General features: G+C 57.5%; 2 protein-coding genes across 3 annotated transcripts in view; one reads left to right on the top strand and one right to left on the bottom strand.

The window, feature by feature from the left end:
• Positions 1–729, top strand: part of PITRM1 (pitrilysin metallopeptidase 1) — a 41,968-nt gene extending 41,239 nt beyond the window's left edge. For both annotated transcript variants that reach the window (XM_081820505.1, XM_081820504.1), the window contains exons 25-26: positions 122–224; positions 322–729. In XM_081820505.1, coding sequence (XP_081676631.1) covers positions 122–224; positions 322–415 — 197 coding nt within the window. In that variant the 3' untranslated portion in view covers positions 416–729. The remainder of the gene's footprint in view (positions 1–121; positions 225–321) is intronic.
• Positions 730–1,475: 746 nt separating this feature from the next.
• Positions 1,476–19,758, bottom strand: part of PFKP (phosphofructokinase, platelet) — a 47,608-nt gene continuing 29,325 nt past the window's right edge. The window contains exons 8-22 of the mRNA XM_081818896.1: positions 19,498–19,507; positions 19,126–19,437; positions 17,872–17,936; positions 17,375–17,444; positions 17,089–17,235; positions 15,524–15,594; positions 14,950–15,037; positions 14,277–14,429; positions 10,010–10,162; positions 8,159–8,323; positions 6,546–6,607; positions 6,088–6,199; positions 5,065–5,164; positions 2,160–2,262; positions 1,476–1,884 (exon numbers count right to left, since the gene is read on the bottom strand). Coding sequence (XP_081675022.1) covers positions 1,737–1,884; positions 2,160–2,262; positions 5,065–5,164; positions 6,088–6,199; positions 6,546–6,607; positions 8,159–8,323; positions 10,010–10,162; positions 14,277–14,429; positions 14,950–15,037; positions 15,524–15,594; positions 17,089–17,235; positions 17,375–17,444; positions 17,872–17,936; positions 19,126–19,437; positions 19,498–19,507 — 1,759 coding nt within the window. The 3' untranslated portion in view covers positions 1,476–1,736. The remainder of the gene's footprint in view (positions 1,885–2,159; positions 2,263–5,064; positions 5,165–6,087; positions 6,200–6,545; positions 6,608–8,158; positions 8,324–10,009; positions 10,163–14,276; positions 14,430–14,949; positions 15,038–15,523; positions 15,595–17,088; positions 17,236–17,374; positions 17,445–17,871; positions 17,937–19,125; positions 19,438–19,497; positions 19,508–19,758) is intronic.

Here is a 19,758-nt window from a genome sequence, read left to right as displayed (position 1 = left end):
GGCTTGGTGGGCACGTGAAGGTCAACAGTGTGACCTCTGGTGGAAGTGTGTCCCTCGGGTGCCCTTAGAACAGGATCTGCTGCCCTGGTCAGCTGGCCTGAGTTAGCGTGTTCATGGTCAGGGCTGGACCACTTCCTGTGTGGCCTCTCGGATGAGATGAAGCAGGTGCACCGGGAGCAGCTATTCGCCGTCAGCCACGAGGATCTCATCGACGTGAGCAACAAGTACGTACCACGTGGCCTAGTGTTCAGAGCCCTCCCGTGCCTGCCCCAGGCTTCTAAGGTGGGAAGCAGCCCTGACGTATCCCCACCTGCCTTCCAGGTACCTTGGCATTGGGAAGAGCGCACACGGGTTGGCTCTGCTTGGACCAGAGAATGCAAAAATCGCCAAGGACCCGTCATGGATAATAAAATAGCGAGTAATTCTGATGTGCTCAGGAGTTCAACCGAACCTACAGGCATGTGGGGCTCCTCAACATGAAGCCTGAGCTAATTTAGTTTGAAAGAGAGAAGTTACTGTTTCCCCCGATATTTTGCTCATACCTCATTCTTGTGTGGCTGGTCAGACCAAGCTCTTCTGTCTTAGAATAAATTGAAATAATCATGTGTTAAATGCTAGAGTTGCACAGATGATAATTTTAAAATATTGACGATATAAACGCTTATTTTACCTTACTGATTCTGGAGCATTTATTTTAAAAACTTAAAAATAAAAGATGCTCTGCCCTGACCTACCTGTGCTTTAGTCATTTTAAGTGACATTTTGCTAGAGTAATTCCTGGGGCCTTTATTAAAAAATAAGTGAACAAAGATACCTGAGGTGCCTTGATTTACAAAACCAGTGTGCTCACACCACAGACCCGTGGAACAGTCTGGAACAGATGGGTGGCCTGGCGGATTATAAGCACATTAAGCTGCTCCCACGGTTTTTATGGGAGGGAGCGTCTGTGACCTTACGGATCTCCCACAGAAAGCACAGTCTGCGCTCGTTCTTCCTGGACCGTGCCGTTCTCAGTCTCTGTTCAGACCTTGGCTGTGACCCTCCAGCTCTCTGCACGTCTCAGACGACAGAAGAGGCAGAAATGCTGTTCACTTAGCACCGATGTAGGTCAGCTAGCTCCCTGTCCTCAGTGAAGCAGGGCTCTGTGGGTCCCACCAGACACAGGCACGTGCTTCCTTGGTAGGAGGGTGTGGGGCTCAGCGGGCGCCAGGCGCGAAACCGTGCGTGTACGCTGGCCTTGTTCTTAACACACACGTTGCTGGTTTCTGTTTTTAACTCCACGCCTGGCATCACTTTAGAAGGAGTTGGGTCACCTCTCTTGTGTGTCAGAGCGGAGCCTTTGTCCTTGCATAGGGCCTAGTTCACTGCTGCCAGTACATTGTGTCCATCCCTGCCCCCAGAACTGCCGGAAAAACCTTTACAGTTGCCCAGATCCTAGGATTTAAACTCCTACCTAAAAAAACAGAGGACCACAGTTGGGAGTTTGAGCTAAATGTTTAATTCTACTGGCTACGCACGGTTTAAAGCAGGACACAGTAGGAGACACAGCCGACAGCTCGTGCTGGAGTCTTAGGGTCCCGTGGGGATGAAGGACACAGGACGGGGGCTCTGTGACTAGGTATTAACATCAACAGTACTCGCATCAGAGTGCCGATAAATAACTTAAGTGTTACAAAGACGGGTGGTAAACGGAAGTCCAGAGCTGCGCTGGCCAGGCGGGGCGGATCCAGCGGCGTCTAGATGGCGGCAGGCTCCTCGTGGCCTCGGTGAGGCATGGGCTCCAGCTGGTTGGAGTCGGAGACCTCGTAGCTGGCCTTGTACTTGGCCAGGATCTTCATGAGCGGCCGCAGCTTCAGCCACCACTGCTCTTTGGGGATCCTGTGCCTGTGGGGCAGGAGGAAGCAACAGTCAGGACGGCCTCATCCTGGAGGATGGGCTTCGTGCACTTGGGGGCTGATGGAGGATCCAGCAGTTTTCGTAAGCTACTGGGAACCATTCTGTGTGTTTCTAGAAATCCTGCCCTGTTTCTCAAAGGCTTGTGTTTTCTAGATCATGAGAACGGGTTCATGTCCATACCTCCCGCAGCGGCGTCCTTCCGCCCTGTCGCGCACTCCTGCCCCGGCACTGAGGTATAGACTGGAGAGGGCTTATTTACTTACTCAAAGTCCGTCTCCTGCCTCAGCTGGGCCACAGGTTGGAAAAGAAGGTTTCTCTTGCTTATTCCCAGCACACAGATGGAATCATCGCTCATAAATCTTCTTCCTGTAAAAGAGAAAAAGAGTGATGTCAGAACAAATGATTGGTAACGTTGAGGACAGGTGGAGAGGTGAGGGAGAAAAGGAGGTTTGCCGACGGTGCGGAGCAGAATCCTGGTGGGGGCAGAGAAGAACTCGGACGGCCTGGGCAGGAGGCGGGGCCCCTGCGCACTCGGGAGCCTGCAGATGAGGTGGGCAACGAGCCCAGGGACCCGGCGCACGACTGTGCTTCCTCGGGGGCTGTTGGCTCTGGTACCGCTGAGCCCCCACAGGGCTAGAGCGGGGGAGGGCAGGGACGAGGAGGCGCCTGGGTCACGGCACGGCCCCTCGCCCTGCACACTCCCCCCCCGAGAGGGGCGGGTTTACCTGCGCTTAGCGGTTTGCCCCCAGAGCTAAGGAAGGAAGGCGCATGCTTCTCGGTGCTGGGGAGACAGGGTGTCACTGGCTGCCATCGCAGAAAGAGCCGGCTCCGGTGAGATGGCATCGGAAGCCGAGGCTCATGTGTGCACAGATGGGGAGGCCTCAAGGTAAGATGAGCATCCTCAGGTGAAGTGGGGAAAAATCCCAAAGTGGAAACAATCAAAGCCAGAGTCCGTTCTTTGAAGACTAAAATTAGGTTGGATCTATTGGCCTTGCTGTTTTTTTAGTCAAAGGTTAGAAATGAAACGGACACAGGTCTGGTCAGACTGGTCAGGAAAACGGGGGTGAGGTCAGGTGTCCGCAGTAAAGGGAGTTAAAGTGCCATGGGCACCAGAAAATTTCCTAGAAAACAGAACTTACAAAACTGCTCTTTCTGTAAACTTCGGTAAACTCCATAGCCCACGCCCCCCACAAAGGAAGCAGGAGGTGTCCTGGTCCCTGTTTCCGCTAACAGAGAAATCCAAAGAGGATTTTGGCTTTTACAAAAAAAGGCTAAAAGCGCAAAGAGCATTCAGCTGGGTTTTGCAGTGAGGTCTCGGTGGGGGGGGGGGGGCATCGAGAGTGGTGCCACCCAGCGCCTTCCCCCGGGAGCTGCACGCGGCCTCTGCGCCTGGGTGGCTCAGTCATTAAGCGTCTGCCTTAGGCTCAGGTCATGATCCCAGGGTCCTGGGATCAAGCTCCACATCGGGCTCCCTGCTCAGCGGGAAGCCTGCTTCTCCCTCTCCCACTCCCCCTGCTTGTGTTCCCTCTCTCACTGTGTCTCTCTGTCCAATAAATAAAACCTTTAAAAAAAAAAAAAGTTGCATTTCTGTATGCCAGCAGTAAGTAAAAAAATATATATACTTACAATAACATTTTTTTAAATATCGAGTCAGGAATAAACTTAACGAAAGATATTGCAAGATCTTTATGCTTTCATAAGAGATAAGGAAAGGCTTAAATATATGGAGATACAGTGTTCATGAATTAGAAAATATTTTTAAAATGTCAGTTCCTCCCCCAAATGATCTGATTAAATTTAATTCCCTCAAAACATCCAACAGAGTTTTTGGTGGACTGTGACGGCACAAAGGACCAAGAATAGCAGAAACCAAAAAGTCCAGGGTAGAGGGGGGCCTCACCTTTCCAGCTATCAGTATAAAGCTGGAATACTGGCGAGGATCAATAACTGAATGCCAAACCGCAAACCCAGTAACCCAGAGATTGTCCCACCAGCTTCACAGATACCTGGTCTGTGACGGAGATTAGAGACTTCTCAAATAATGGCACCCAAGTAAGTGATGATCCACATGAAATCAGACCTCAGACTTCAAGTGGATCAAAGAAGTAAATGTAAAAATGTTTTAGAGCAAAAGAGCTCAAACCATAAAGGAGAAGGTAAGCAGTCTACCTAAAGATTGAGGAGAGGTGCCTTGCACAAAATGACAAGCCCCACGAGAGCCCTATCTGCAACATGGGATGGGCAGAATATGAAATAGAATTTCCTAGAATATAAAGTAAAACAAGTTTTTGTAAAGTCATCAAAACATTTTTAAATCTATACAATGATATAAAAGCAAAAAATATATGTCAATAAGGTAAGTGTTACTAAGCAATAGAAAAGCAGGCAAAATGCCGGAAGAACTCAGGGAAGCAGCGGGACCCTGAAGGAAGCACGAGGGAAGCTGTCTTCCCCTCCTCGCTTTGGAAGGTTCGCCTCAAAGCCACAGTGGAGCTGCCCCCGTCACAGCGACAGCCCGACAGGGACAGGTCACATGTCACGCGGGCAGGACCAAGGAGACTGCATGCGCTGCAGGTGAGCCTGTGGTTGGGGACGCCAGGATGCGGGCCAAGGGTCAGGAACACCAGCCGGGTGCACATCAACACCCCAGCAAAGGGAAATGCATGCTGTCGGCTTCCATTCACGTAAACCACAGGGGCCTGTGAAGGTGTCCCTGAGGTGGCAGGACTACGGGAAAGCAGAAGGATTCTGCAATTCCGAGGCTGCCTCTGGTGGGGAGGGAGGGAAATGTGCGGGAAGAAAGGCTAGGTTTGGAAGGAGCAAACCGTCCCGACACCTGCCACTTCCTGTTTTCTCTGAAAAGAAAGGTCATGAAGAATCCGTAAGTCCTAGGTGTCCTAAGTCAAGGCCAGTTCAGAGTGTGCCGTGTGGCCAAAGACAAGGGAAGGTCACATCTAGGGTCCTGCTGGGGGAGCCTAGTGTATGGGCAGCATCCTTGATTCAAGGAGGACGGCACTGGACTACGGAGTGCCTCCCGCCACCGACGAGCAGGAGCAAAAAAGCACTGCCTTTTAGGGTCACTCTGAATGACAGCCTTGAAAGCCACATAGCAATGCAGCGTGGTCCCAGAGGGCGTGGCCGTCCCCACCCACAGCCACCGCTCCCTACCTTTGCCGGGAGCCTCTTTCAGTTTCGTGCTGATCCACTGCATGGCCCTGGCAGAGATTTTGGTTCCAAAGTTTCTATCAAAGGGTGAAGGCGCTCCACCCTGTGGGCGGACAGAGTTACAGAGAGGTTACTGACACAGCTTGTCAAAATTCCCTGAAAGGTACGATTACTTCACAAAACGCACATCATACTTTTAAGAGATTCAGGATCTGTAAATAAGGGTTTGGGGGGTTTTGTGTTTTTGTTCTTGCGTGTTTTTACCTGCTCGTATGTAGCTGGGACCTGCGTCCAGAGCTCAGTCTGCGAGGCAAGCTTCCCAGTGCTCACCCCCACCCTTCATGGGGCTGTGCAGCTCGCAGCTTCATTATTTTCCAATCTCCTATCGGATGTCTTAGTCTTATTTTGGGGCGGGGCAGGTCACAGTTTCCATTAAGAATCTGACCAACCCTGTGGGCTAGCTCCCACAAAAATACACAGATGCGCACGGGCCCTTTGGAATGGAGGAGCAGACCCTAAGTTAAAGACCCTAAGATAGCGGGGGGCAGGGGGGAGAGGAGGCAGTGTTGGGACCAGGACAGGTATGCCTTCCTGAGCTGTGGCCCTAATCCACACCCATCTCCGGCTTTGTCATCTGGCACGTGCTTGCAAACCAAAGCGCATCCCAAGATTCCTTCCAGACCATTCCAAATTTGTGCAAATCTCAAGTATCATTTGTCTGATGTGTAGATAGTTACTAAGGCCCAAAACTGAATGAAGTACTTCATTTGATTAGGTTTTTCCAATCAACGTTTCCAACATTGAACATTGATCGTCTTCCATCTACGCCAACACAGAATTTCTAAAGCTGGTGGTATCTGGTATGACTGAAATGGAACTATGACATAGGGAAGTAAATGCCAAGATGTTTAAAAACATCTCATGAGCACACAGTTTTTTTCCCCATTGTGGCTAAAATAAGGCATCCATCTACATAGAGCCTCCGGACGGCGGCCTGCTTAGTGCCGCGCGGGCCCCAGGCCCCACCTGCTGCATGTGGCCCAGCACGTTCTTCCTGCAGTCGAACACGCCCTTGCCCTCCTCCGAGTACAGCTGGTAGATGAAGTCCGTGGTGTAGTTCTCGCTGCAGCTCTCGTTCCTGCGGCGAGGGGAGACGCGGGCTCAGGGCGCCGGCGGGGTGGGCAACCGGCCCGTGCCCGCCTGGACTACACGTGTTCTTTAGAAATGCCAGTGGCTTAATTAAAGAAATGACTTGGTGATATCTTTAAAAACCAAAACCAAACCAAACAAAAAACTACAAAGCAAAAGTGAATTTTTGCGAAGTACCCTTGAGTTACGTAAATGTATGCCGTATTTGACGCAGCGTGCAACGGCCCCTCCTGCATTTCTTCAGTGGTGACTGATGACCGCCCCGGAGTGTTCCGACCCTGGGGCCGGGTCGTCTGGGAAGCTCGGGCTCGGTGAGCGAGGACGAGTGTCCGTACCTGAGCACGAGTCCCCTCTGAATGGTGGTCTTCATCTTCTCCGTCAGGTGTTCCACGTTGGACTAGGGAAGAGCGTTGTTAGTCCGTCAGACGGGAGGCTTGGACCTGGCGCCCGCCGCGTGACCCTAGTACCGCACGCGCAGCAGGGAGCGTGTCAGGGCTCCCACTACGGCACAGAGGACAGCGCCCGGCGCGCACAGACCAGGGGTGCACACGGGCCAGAAGAGACCAGCACACAAGGTCAGGCAGCGCGCTCGGCCCGGGAGGGCTGCCGCTCAACTGGGCACAGGGACAGCGTCCGGGGCCCAGCTTCCCTGCAGCACGCTTTCCACAAGGAATAGCTTTCCCTCTGAAATCGCGAATTCACATAATCTGTGCCCTGAGCCTGTGTGTCCCCAGTGTCCGTCGCTCCTCATTTGCCCGACAGAGGAAAAACTGGTGTACCTGACGTCGTACATCATCTCCTAACTGCCTAAGGATTTGGGGGCCAGGAGAAGCTGTTACAGACTTGAATTCGTGTACAGAGTTTATAAGGAAAGGAGTCCTGTGTCTTGAGCACAGAAACTGGGCAAGGAACGGAGGTGTTTGCATGTAAGCAAACCTCAGTCATCATCACAGTGGTTAGGGTCCGTGTGCCGGAGCAGAGACATGCGCTGGCCGAGCATGGTCTTGACGTGGCTTTCTGAAGTACAAACATTTAATTCCACACTGTGAAGAAATCCATATCAAGCAAGTCTCTACTTGATTTATGTGGTCCAGAAACATAGAAAGACCTTAAAGTTCCTGTGCTCACGTCAGCAGCACAAAGTTAGTTTTATTTGTATTTTTGTGGGTTTGAGTTGTGTCTGTCTTACTAAGGCTTGTCTTTGTCCAATGCCCCCCTGGAGCCTTCCCACCAGCTCCCCTCTCTCCCCACGGGGGCTGCGCAGCCCGACTCCCCTGCACTGGCCACTCACCCCCCATAAAGCTGGGCCCTAGGAACCTTTGCCGATTTGGAAAGCGCATGTCAGCCTTGGGATCCCAAAGGGAACCCTGATGTCAGCTGTGGCCCCAGGTGCTGAGGATGCATCAGCGTGGGTGGGGGGGCATCTGTTCTGACAACGGTCCCACCCTGGTGGGGTGTTGCTGGGTGTGGGGCAGGCGTGCGGGGGAACTCTGTCCTCACCCTGAAACTGCTCTAAAAAATACACTGTTAATTTAAAAAAAAAAAACTCTTTAAAGGAAGCATGCCAACCAGAGAGAACAGGCGTTCAGTTTGGTTCTGTTTTGTTCTTAGTGCCTTAAGCCCGCCGCACCGTGACCTCACAGGTCCCGCCACCCCGGTGGGCGCCGTGCACCCCCCTGTTACACCCAGCCTTTCCAGCAGGCGGGCCTCAGGGTTCCGGGAAGGATGTGCCCCGGCCACCCTCCCACATGGACACCACAAGGACACTGGGCTGACCCGTGGACGGAGGTCTAACGGGAAGTTGGTGCATCAGCTCACGCCCCTCAATTCGGTGAGGGGGTCACTGACAGTGTATAAACCTTGGTGTCCTGTCAACCCCATCGCCCTCCCGTCAGAGCCAGCCCCCTGACACAACCGTGTCACCCAGGGCCCCGCAGCATCAACGTACCTGCAGGTCTCGGATATCAAACGGCTCCTCAAAAATGTAGGCAGCATCGGCTCCAGCGGCGAGCCCTCCCATGTTGGCCAGGTAGCCGCAGTAGCCCCCCATGGTCTCGATGATGAACACGCGGCGCTTGGTCCCACTGGCCGACTGTTTGATGCGGTCACATGTCTGGCCACAGAGAAGGACACGGGTCATTCCGGCGTGGGGGTGTCCAGGCTGGGACGCGCACAGACTGAGGCTGCAGACCCCGGCGACCCCCCCTGCCCCTGGTTGGTGTGCTCACCGACCCCGTGTCCTGACACTGCCCACTGCGGCGGGGCTGGGACCAGCTCGCTGCAGCTGCCCACGTGGCCTCGCGGGACATGGGCACCGTGAGGTTTTATGGGCTCAGTGCAATGTCTGTTAGGTTGGCTTCTTCTGAAAAGCTGCCTGTGACATTTGGGTTTTGGTCACTCTCAGTCTACCCCAAACACTCCAGCCCCTGAGGGCAGCTCTGTTCGGAGCTGGACAGTGGCTCCTAGACACAGGCCCTCCGGAGTCTTCCAGACGCTCAGACAGCGGGTCTCCTAAGAAAACGTCTGCCGCGGGCCGTGCTCGGGACACAGGCTCAGGGGTGCAACAGCAGACCCCTCCATCCGCCGCCTTGCACTGCCTCGCCGGCGCAGACCACGTGCATGCTCCCGGGACCACGGTGCCCTCACCTGGCTCCATCCCGCACAACCACTCCGGTCCAGCGCTTGCTGGCTTGGCCCCGAAATAACATCTGCAAGTACACACCAAACCTCTCCCCGGCGTGGCCCACTTCCGGCACCAGCTCCAGCCACTGTCCCGCTCCCGGGAGATGGCCGGGGGACAGCGGGCCCCAGACGCACCAGGTCCTAACCCGGCAACTGCAGCCATGCTCCCCTCAGTTACTAAAACCAGCACTGACAAAGCCTCAGCACGGACGGCAGCCCCACCCCGCACTGGGGGTACACGGAGGGGGTGCTCTGCCTTTGGGGGGACAGCGAGGAATCCGGGAGCACTGACGTCTGCAGCGGCAGCCGGATGATTCTCCCAGCACAGTCTCTGGGCATGGCCCCACTGGACTCGAAACTCGGGAGTTAGAGTTCCAACGCTGCTAACGTTTTATCACACGTGTTTTAAAAACCTAAGTCGTGTGAAAAGATAAGGTGGAGCTCAGAACAGAGTGAAGACAGGAAAGAGCCCGTGGACCAGGACGGGGATGTTCCTGAGAATCAGGTGTCTGCTGAACAGGTGTCTCTGGAGCCCAGGGGACGTGAATGTCAAGAACACGGCCCACCCTTGGCCACTTCCCTCCTCCTGTTAGGGGAGGACCGCACCCCATAGCAGCCCACCGCTGCGCTACCGGAAGTCCTTGGCTCCCACATGGACCCCACAGACCAGTCAGTGCCCAGTGCAGGGGCCTGCCGGACCCCCGAGGATGGGGGGCCGTCCCCGGGAGCCGAGCCTCCCCCTGCACAACCAAGGGCGTGTCCAAGCTGCAGACATGCCTACTCTCCCCCAGAGCTTTCACACTCACAGGCCCCGAATCCCTGCACGCACCCCACGTCCGGGCTGGCCATCCCCCCGAGCACAAGCGCAAGCCTCCTGGACACAGCCCACAAGAGACCAGGGCCTCTTGTTTTGGGGTGTGCAAGAACACATCACCCGGAGCGCTGGAGGACCGTCTCGTTCCAGCTGACAGTGGGTGGTAGGCTCTCCCTACGCTATGAGCTCCCACTAATGGACCACGAAAGGAATCCTAACTGTGGCTCATTCCTTCTGCAGCATCAGGTGGGGAAGAGAAAGACCCCCCGCGCCCGGCCTGATGGAGCCACGGGGCCCTCTTACCTCCACCACGGCATTGAGGCCAGTGTCAGAGCCCATGCTCAGGTCCGTGCCTGGGACACTGTTGCTAATGGTGGCCGGCAGGACGCAAATGGGAACACAAAACTCCTGGTGGCGGTCGCGCACATCAGCGAACAGAATGGCGCTCTCGAAAGCCTGAAGCAGCGGTGCGGGCGGTCAGCGGGACTTCCCCAGCACCCCCCTGCGAGCTGCATCCACGGGGCCAGGGCCGTGGGAGCTCTGGGTCTGCAGCGAGGGGCACTGCGGGAGTGGGGATGCTGCCATGGGGTGCAGGCCTCCAGGAGGAGGGGACGCAAGCAGGCAGGCAGCAAAGCAGGAGCCGGGGGAGGGGCCATGTTAGTGGTGGACGAACAGCAGACCTTTCTTGGCAGCTCGGAAGCCCCGAGGGAGGCCAACTGGGTGGGAGCATAATCGGGGCCAGGCCAGCCTGACAGCTTCGTGTGGTCCACGGGGGCGCGGGGCCCTGCCGGCTCGGCCTCAGCAGGGACCCCGGCACCGGCGTGAAAGGCAGCCCACAGGGCGACAAGCAGTCACTGGGCTGGAGACCCCGGCAGGGTGCACCCCTGCTCTTCCCCAAGCCCTTCCCAGCCTGACACAACAGCATGGAGCGGCCTGAGCCCCAGCACTGCTCGGGGACCCCAAGGTAAATGTGTTTGCCTCCGAGGTCAAAGAACGGGGCTGTTCGTAAGCACGCAGGCAGAGGTTTGCGGTGCCCACCTCAGTGTTAATCCAAGTGTTCATTAGTGGACACAGGCCCACCGTCCACCGTCCCCGAACCCACCAGGCTCGCTGTACGGCTGGGCGGTTTGAGAGACCACCCGCAGGTACACGGACCCCTGTAGGGCTGTACTTACCCCCCTGCGTGACCACCGAGTGCTGTGGCAGGAGTGCACACGGATGAAGGGGGACGGCCCAGGCCTCCCGGAGAGGCCCATGCTCTCCACGGCCCCATGTTTCCCCAAAACACATCGAGTCCCAGGGGCCTGTGGCCCGAGGACGTGTGGATGGCGGGCCTGTGGCCTATGGTGGATTAGTCCGGGGAGCGGCCAGGAGGCAGGTGAGGGGGTCACTCCCCTGCCTCGCAGCCCCTCTGCCTTCGCCCTCCTCCACCTCAGCCTGCCCCCCTGTCCCCGCATGGACCCTGCCTTCCAGCCCCAGGTCCAGCTCGGGGCCCCGTATGGAGTGCCAGCGCGGGTAGGTGTGCAGCTGGCTGTCCCTGGGAGTCACAGGGCGGGCTCTGAGGCCAGGAGGGCGGTCAGCATCTCTAAATCCGGCATCCCGTAACCACAAGAACTTTCCCTCAATCTCCAGGAAAACTCTTGGGACCCTCCAGTGGGGATGGGGGCAGCCCTGCCAGGAGAGGGAGCGGGGGTAGGGCTGGAGGGGACGTCGGGCCCAAAGTCCGGGGAGCAACGCGGACCTCCGCTTCGGGCTCTGAGCGCACAGGATTTACAACACGACACCCCTGCACGAACACCAAGAAAAGACAAGACACCTCGGGGGGAAATAACCCTGGCTCCCATCTCCTTGAGCTCCTAACGGGGCGGCCACCCTCCCAGCCTCCTTGGCACCACGGGGCTCAGCTCGGAGCGGGATGGCTCGTGTGCTAGTTCTGGGGACGCCAACGCAGCCCCCTTGCGAGCGCGCAGCCGTGGCGGGACGGCTTTCTGAACCCCTGCTCAGAGGTGCCTGGAGTCACTGCAGCCTCCACGACACACAAGATGCACAGAGGCCTGTTCTGAGTGACGCACAGGTAAGCCGAGCGTACGCACAGACACGGAGGACGTCATCGCTGAGGACAGTGACGGAAGCGCCCAAGAACGCGACACGTCAGGGGCCTCGGCACTGCGGACACTGGGGCCGATGGCTCCCTGCAGTGGGGCTGAGCTGGGGCTGTGCTGAGGTCGTGGGGGTCAGCAGCAGCTGGGCCTCTACCCACCATGTGCCAGGGGTGCCCCCACAGCCGATTCTGCCGACCGAAACCATCCTTGGCATTGCCGACGTGCCCCGGGGGCAGAACCCCAGCGCTCCGGGCGCTCCGGGCGGCCAGCCATGTGGCCAGGAGGAGCTCCTGGGGGAGGCGCACGAACCCACACTAAACTCACGGGTGCTTGGTCCCTCCAGAGCAGATCAGGAGGGACGCAGAGCGCCCTGTGCCCCGTCACCTCAGCCCCCTATGGCACACTTCCAGCCTGCCGCTCCCCTCTATGCAGCCAGCCCCACTGGGTTCCAACCCAGATCCAAACCTCCTAAGCAACACACAACCTCACTCTGGCTTGCACAAACACAACCCTGCAAGAAACCCGGCGATGTCCACATGCCGTGCCCGTACCCGCACACGCTCAGCGGGCCCAGGCGTGGGCGTTGAAGCTCTTACCCAGGTCACCCTGAGCACCCGACTCACCACGGGTCCCAAGCCACCCGCGGGCTCGGGGCCTCGGCACACCCGCACACCTGCTCGCCTAGTGAGGGTGGGTCTGGCACCGGCATGGACACAAAGCTGCCGACCTTGCAACTGGGCAGCTGGTGGGAGAAAATCAAACGAATGAGAAACCAGATTTAAAAGATCATATAACAGATTTCCAAATCCCTCCAAGGGGAGCAAAGCGGATCATTTAGAGTTTCCGCATATTTTTTGTATCTAATCTTTATAACCTGGAAACCATGTTTTATAGCAGAGGAACCTGCAACTCTGAAGTGGAAGGCTCCTGGCTTCGTGTCACAGGGAGGTGAACGCCAACCGGGGCCAGGCCCTGCCGAGGACAAGTCCCGAGTCCCCATCCACCCCCAACCCCAGGAGGGTCAGAGCAGGTGACACTTAGGAAACATGAACTTGCAGTTGCTTCCACTGAGCATAAGCAGATGCAAACTCCAGCCAAAGGCAGAGAAAAAAGCAGGAAAGCCTGGACAACGGTCATGCACAGGGAGGGACAGTGACCCTTCCACGGAAGGTTGGAGCCCGATCAGGAGCAGAACTGCTTCACACCAGCCAAAGCAGGAGCAATGATCACCAGGACAGCGGGCTCAACGGCCCGGCCATAGGTTAGTAGTGTAGACAGGGACGCTCCAGCGTGGACACACAGGAGACATGGGGCAGGGTTTTTTAGTAAAGAAACCACAGAAAGTTGAAGAAGCTCAGAAAAGCAAAACAAAACACAAAAAAGCAAGCGCTAAGCATTACTTACCATTTGAATTTTATTTAAAAAGCATTTCTTTTATTTACCAGCACTAGAGACAAATTTGATCCCATGGGGTTAAGAATAAAAAAATCCTAGAAAAACATTCATGGGATCTGTGTCCCACAAGGAAAATAAAGACTGAAGAATTTACTGGAAAATTTTAGACGCCAGATTAAAAAGAAGAAATGTATCCCATTGGTAACTGTGCTTTGAGCTCCCATGCCGTTTCCTCAGTGTGACTCACAAATATGGTAACACAAGTGCATTTCTGTTGTGTTACTGCCTTTTGACCAAAACAACTAACAGGGCGTCAGGGATCTTTCAGATGTGAGTTAGAGTCCCCAAGTTACAACAGGGAGAATGGTGCTCGTGGCTGCAGCCACAAGTAGGATGGAGGCCACTGGTGGGTTCAGGTCGGTGAACAAAATTAGAGAATCCTCAGCTCAGGTTCTAGCCTCAAACATCCGTGCAGGGGCCATCAGACCCAGGATCTGTCGTAATAAATTACGTTACGGGCTGGGGCACCTGGGTGGCTCAGTGGGTTGGGCGTCTGCCTTCGGCTCCGGTTATGATCCCGGGAGCCCTACATCGGGCTCCCTGCTCCGCGGGGAGTCAACTTCCCCCCGCCGCCCGCTGCTCCCCCCGCTTCTGCTCTCTCTCACTGTCTCTGTCACTATCTCTAAAATAAATAAAATCTTTAAAAAATTAATAAATAATGTTATGGGAGTGAAGTCAGTTTGGCCCAGCCAAAAGAAACCTAACTTCAATGATTATCCAAATCACAAAACCCTAGCCCACAACGAGCTGGGCTGCAGATGCTCTGTGTCGCTCGATGGGCCTCGGCAGGGACCCATCATCCTGGCCGCCGCACAGGACAAGAGGTGGTGATAAAACAACTCTGGGCATTGGATTAGAGATGGTCAGGCTTTAAAAAAAAAAAGGAAAGAAAAAAGATTTTTCTGGAAACAAGCCCAGGTCTCACAGTCTCTAGTGCACGGCAAATAAAAGCGGGCCAGGCGCCCTCCGGGTTAGCGTCTGCAGCACCTGCTTTGCTGACCGCACAGACTTACGTCGGTGATGGTGTTCAGAGCGGTGTCTGCGCCGATGCTGAAATCGGAGCCCGGCACATTGTTGGAGACCGTGGCGGGGACCATAACCATAGGGACACAGAGCTCCTCGTACTTGTCCCGGGCAGCTGACAGCTCGAGCAGTCCCAGGTAAGCCTGTCAGCGGCGTGCAGGTGTGGGGGGGGAGGGGAGCGGAGGGGCCGTTAAAACCACGGGAAGGCGTTAGGGTCACCAGACCGCGTCACACAGAGGCGACACCACATCTCCTGTGGGCAAGGGTCTCATTATTTGAGGTCCTCATGTTTTCTTTAAAGCAAGTGGAAAGGTTATTAGGGGACCGATCTTGGGTGAATAAAAAAAATTTAGGTCTGCGGTCCAACATGCAATCGGAAGTGATAGGGCCACGCAACTGCCCTGCTCTCTGATGGCCATTGGGCCTTGAATTTGAGAGATGATCATTTCTGCAGACTTGAAACGCATGAGAACTCAGTGGACAGATGCATCCCAGGTAGGGAGTCCCATGCTTGTGCCCCAACTCGGCTCCTGCAGTGGCCCCCAGGGCCCAGGGGCTACCGCCCCCCGCCCACCGCACTGTGCTTGCCGGAAGCCTGCCCACGCTCACCCCCCAAACCTACAGCACGGACGAACCAGCAGGTGCCCAGAGACAGGGACGTACCTCAAATCCACCGATGATCAACAGCGCGTTGATGCTGTGCTTTCGCATCTGTATGGCAATGTCCTCCAAAGACTTCCCAGGCAGCGTGCTAGAAACAGTTCAGTGAAGGCGTGAGGCTGGACAGACCCTGCACAGCGGGTGACACCCCACCAGCACCCGCTGTGCCTCCCCAACCCCATTCGCCCAGCCCCCAGCCCCGGGCCGAGCCCTGCAGCCCCCACGAGCGGCACCCAGGCCGGAGAGCGGAGCTGGGAAAGCAAGTCTGCAGAGAGTCTGTTTAAAACAAAACAAAAACAAAAACAAAAACAACACAAACTGGAACAAACGTTCAGCTGTGCAGTTGCTGGACCTTAAAAGAATCCTAATGCCTCATCAGAAAAAAAAATGCACTATAAAAGCTTGTGAATATTTGTAAGCCATGTGCCTCGTCTCTGTTCCAGGGCACAAGCCGGGCCGCTCATGGGGCGGGGGGCTGGCAGGTGAGCCAGCCGCACTTTCTGCACCAGCTACTCCTCTAGGATGGGGGGTCCTTCTCCTTCCTAAGAGCGGGTCAGAATCGAGACGGGGGAATTACCGTTTGGTCCCGAGAATGGAGCCTCCTTGGCCAGTCCAACCTCCGACATCCCCCCAGCCGATCTCCTTTATCTGGGGAGCAACAAACGAACGGGGGGTCAGCTGTGCAGACGGCTCCCGGGTCTGCACCCTCAGCAGGGGCACCGCCCCAGAGGCCTGCGAGGAGCTCGGGAGCCCACCCCTCCCCCGTCCTGACACTGAGCGGGTCAGAACCCAGGACGCCCGGGCCCAGCTCTCCTGCCGCGTACCCCCCGCCACGCAGATCAGATCCAGACCTCGGCTGGCCAAGCTCTACCCATGGGAATGCAAGAAAAACAGAGACTGTTTTTCTTTACTGACCTAAAAGGAAACTTCTTTAAAAACTGGAAGAAACCTAAAGAGCGCAGCTGAGGCCAGCTAGGCGCGCACACACGCTGTCTCCTGCGCCGGCCCCCTCCCCACTCCTAGGAGCAAAGGTCGTGTCTGCCAACAGGGGCGCCAACCTGGGGGTCTGCTCTGTGCGCCAATTCCTCCCAAACTCCGGTCTTCTGCCTGCACTTCTTAGAGACCCCGAGCCCAACCCTGCTTACTCCCCGGACGCCTCCCCCTGGGCGTCCAGTCCCCCCTCCACGGTCCCGCCCTGCTCAAAACCCTCCTGTCTTCTCCAAGCAAGAGCCAAACTCCTTCCAATCACCTACAAGCCTCCTGGCCCCATCCCCGTCCACTCCCCCGCTCCGCTGCTGCAGCGGCAGCGTGAGCCCGCCGTCCCGAACCCCTCTGGGCCTTGGTGCTGCCCTGGCCCGGCCTGCACGTCCTCATGGACATGATGCAGCACCTCCGTCCCCAGTCTGAGATCCCTTCCCGGGGCCGTGTGTCCGTAGGGTCCCAGGGCAGACCCCCTCCCTCCTCTGGGCGTCTGTGCAGCGGGGTCCCTGCCCGAGTGCCAGGCCGTGCTCCCCCTGCTCGCTCACCATCCTCTCCCTCCCCAAGCTACAACCCGGCGGAGGGGCTTTGCTTTCTGCACCAGCTGGCCTCCCCAGGGTAAGAACTCAGGGTGTTGCTGGGTGATCGGGTGAGTAAATACGGTCCGGCAGGACACACTTACAGTCTCAGCCACACTAAGCTCCTGCAGCATGTGACACATAATTAGTGTCTCTGTGCCCCTCCGTTTCTGCATAAGGAGAACGGGGCTGATATCTCAGGTTTGCAGATCTCGTAGGAGTGCTGAGTGTACACAGTAAGCACACAAGAAGTGTGTGCTCGCTCTTTCCACCAGCTTTCATCTGAGTGCCTGCTGGCCGCGCCCCCTCCAACGGCACAATAGCCTCTGTTGGCCCCTCCCCGCGAAGGCCGGCCCCTACGGCCCCCACGGCCCCCACGGCCCCACTGCCTGTGGCCCCCGGACAAAACCGGTGGTGCGTTCCACGCAGATAATCCCTGCAGGGCCCAGAGCGCGAACCCCAGGATGGATCCAGAGCAGAAGGCGTCCCAAAGAGCAGCAACCGTGTCCACCTCTTCACGGAGCCGTAGGTTTGCAGCCGAGGAAGGGCAGTCCTCCGTTCCCCACGACGTCCCCCAGGGACTCACCTGGCCTTTGGCGAAACCCTCAAAGCCGTCGTAGATGGCGAGCATCTTGTGCCCGTCTGAGATGCCCACGCGCACGGCCGAGCGCACGGCGGCATTCATCCCAGCGGCGGGCGCCCCCACGTTGATGATGGCCACGGTACAGTTGCTCTGCGAGACAGGGGAGGGCAGGCCGTGTCCGCGCCGCACACACCGCCAAGCGCATGGTGGGTGCGCAGCCCGGGAGCCCAGAGGCGCGGGTCCGCGGGGAACATGGGGGTGGCTCTCGGGACAGCGCAGTGTCCCCTACCTTCACGATCTGATCATCCGGCAACTTGATGGCGAGCCGCTTGTAGGTGTTCAGATTGCTCTCGAAGCTCCTGGAAGGAAAGGGCGCCATTGGGCCTGAGGTTACAGGGCGGGCAGAGCGTGAGGGGCTCCCCTGGGAGAGCGGCTTGTGCCGGACGCACACAGTCGGCATGCGCCTGCTCGGGGCGCCACCCCACGTCCCCAGGGCCCCGGGTATTTCCAGTTACGACGGTGCGTGCTGTGCGTGTGGCTGAGAGACCTGGTCTTCCGTGCACTCCAGCGTCTTTCTCAAAACGCCAGCCACGAACCCCTTTCTATCTGTACCTCGCTAAGCTCTCAACAGCCCCACTGGCCAGAAAGCAGACCAGCTACCCATCAGGGCCCTCGGGCCACAGAGCGGCGCCCCGCGGCCTGTCTCAGCCTTCGACTTTGTGCGCTCGGACCGAAGGAGCACGAGAGAGTGCCAGCCCGAGAACGCAGAGCCCTCCGGATAGTCACCTCCCGCGGAGCCGCACGGCGTCCTTAAATCTCCTCTCGTCCATGGCCCTCTGCACGTCCTGGGTCTTCAAACAAATAAGGAAGAGAGAACGTGTCAAGACTCCCACGCCTGTGGATGAGCAGAGCTGCTGCACCCCGCGGCTCCTGCCCGCCCGCCCGCTTCGCGCCGAACCTTCCAGCCTGGCAGCCCATGGTCAGCAAGTCACGGCCAGTGCCGGCTGCGAGGAATACGCCTGGGCCTGCGCGGCTCGGGCAGCTTGGGAACAAGGATGGGGGTGGGCACAGCCAGCCGGGGAGGGAGATCCTGAAATCCCCGAGAGCAAAGCCAGAGCGAAACCAGGCTCTTAGACAGGCAGCCTTCTGAGCAACTCCTCACTGGATTCTGGTGAGGAAGAAGCATGACAGAACCGGCCTCTCGGGGGGCGGGGGGGCCGCTGTGGGGAGGATGGCGGTGCGGGGGGCCGGCAGCCCTGGGGAAGCGCTCACGCCCGCCTCCACCCCTCTCGACGTGAGGATCTTGGGCAAGTTATTCCCCTCTGAACGTCAGCTCCCTCATCTGTGCGCTAAGAAAAATACCCCCGACCCCCTGTCGTCACTGGGGAGAGGAACGTGCCAGGCCCTTGACAGATAGCAGATGCACACGCACCTGCAGCCGCACACGCTCGTGCACGCACATTTATTCACCCCCAAAGCCTTCTGGAAAGCGTGTTTCTATGGCTACTTTCAACAAGTCCCCGGACGTGATTACGTAATCACCTCTCTGTCTGTCTAGGTTACACAGTACGTTCACTCAGAGCTGCCGGAAAGGCCAAGAAAAGGGCGGTCACGGATAGGCTTTGGAGAATAAAAACAGGGACGGCATCTAATGCGACTCGCTGCCACCTCCTCAGGTGGCCAGTGACCTGGAAAACCACAGCCCGTTTCCCTACGTCCAGGGGCACCCCCTCCCGGGCCTGAAGGAGGCTGGGGCACATCAGGATGTCACCTGCATTAGCCGCCTCACGGCCTCTTCTCTGGTCGGAAAGTCCTCAGGGACAGGAGGGCAGGAGCGGCTGAAATCGCAGAGCTCCAGCCCTGTCCACCTCGCCCCCAGGACGGGCCCCAAAGACCCGTGTTCCTCCGCGTCTTCTTCGTCTGCACACACTCCCTCCCGACACACTGACCTCACCTTTGCGGAGGTTACTCCATGTGCCCCAGACCCACGACATTGTGCCCTGGGGGAGCTCAGTGAGCGCGGGAATGCCCGGAACTCACCATCTGCACGCACTCCACCAGCGGCAAGCGCACAGCCTGGTTCCCGCTCAGCGACACCACGCAGGCCGGGGTCTCCGGGGTGGCCTGGAGAAGGGCGACCACGGCCTCCACCCCCATGCGACTAGCCTGGAAAGGACAATCGCGAAGGTCAAAGACAAGGTCAAAGGCCAAGGCAGCATGCCCTCCCGCCACCGGCTCCTCAGAGGCACGACCTCGGTGGCCCCAGCAGACGCATCCGTGAGTAGAGCCTGTCCCACGGTGTTCAGAGGGACCCAACCTGCCTCCCATCCTCCTGAACTGCGTCCCGAAGAGCTACCGACAGTCCACCCGCTTACTTTTAACCCACCTCCAACAAGGACATTTCGGCCCCACTAGGAAGTGGCTGGCGCAGGGGGGTGAAGGGGAAGGTCAGAGGCACGGAGGGCACCCAACACCAACACCCACGAAAATGGACTGGGCCTCTGCTGACCCGGGGCCTGGGCTAGACACCTGCACGCGGGCTGTGTTCTCTGGAGTCCCTGCCACCCTCACCCCCCAGGTTTGGGGGTCTCCCAGCATCTGTGTGACTGGGGGCCGAGCACGGTTAGCATGTCCAGGACGGGCCACCTACACTGCAGGCAGAGACGCTCTGAG

Source organism: Leptonychotes weddellii, chromosome 5 (genome assembly GCF_054177405.1).
Source record: "Leptonychotes weddellii isolate Sample4059 chromosome 5, ASM5417740v2, whole genome shotgun sequence".
NCBI classification, from domain to species: Eukaryota; Metazoa; Chordata; class Mammalia; order Carnivora; family Phocidae; genus Leptonychotes; species Leptonychotes weddellii.
The sequence above is the reverse complement of the archived record's forward strand: the minus strand, read 5'-3'. Positions and strand labels throughout refer to the sequence as shown.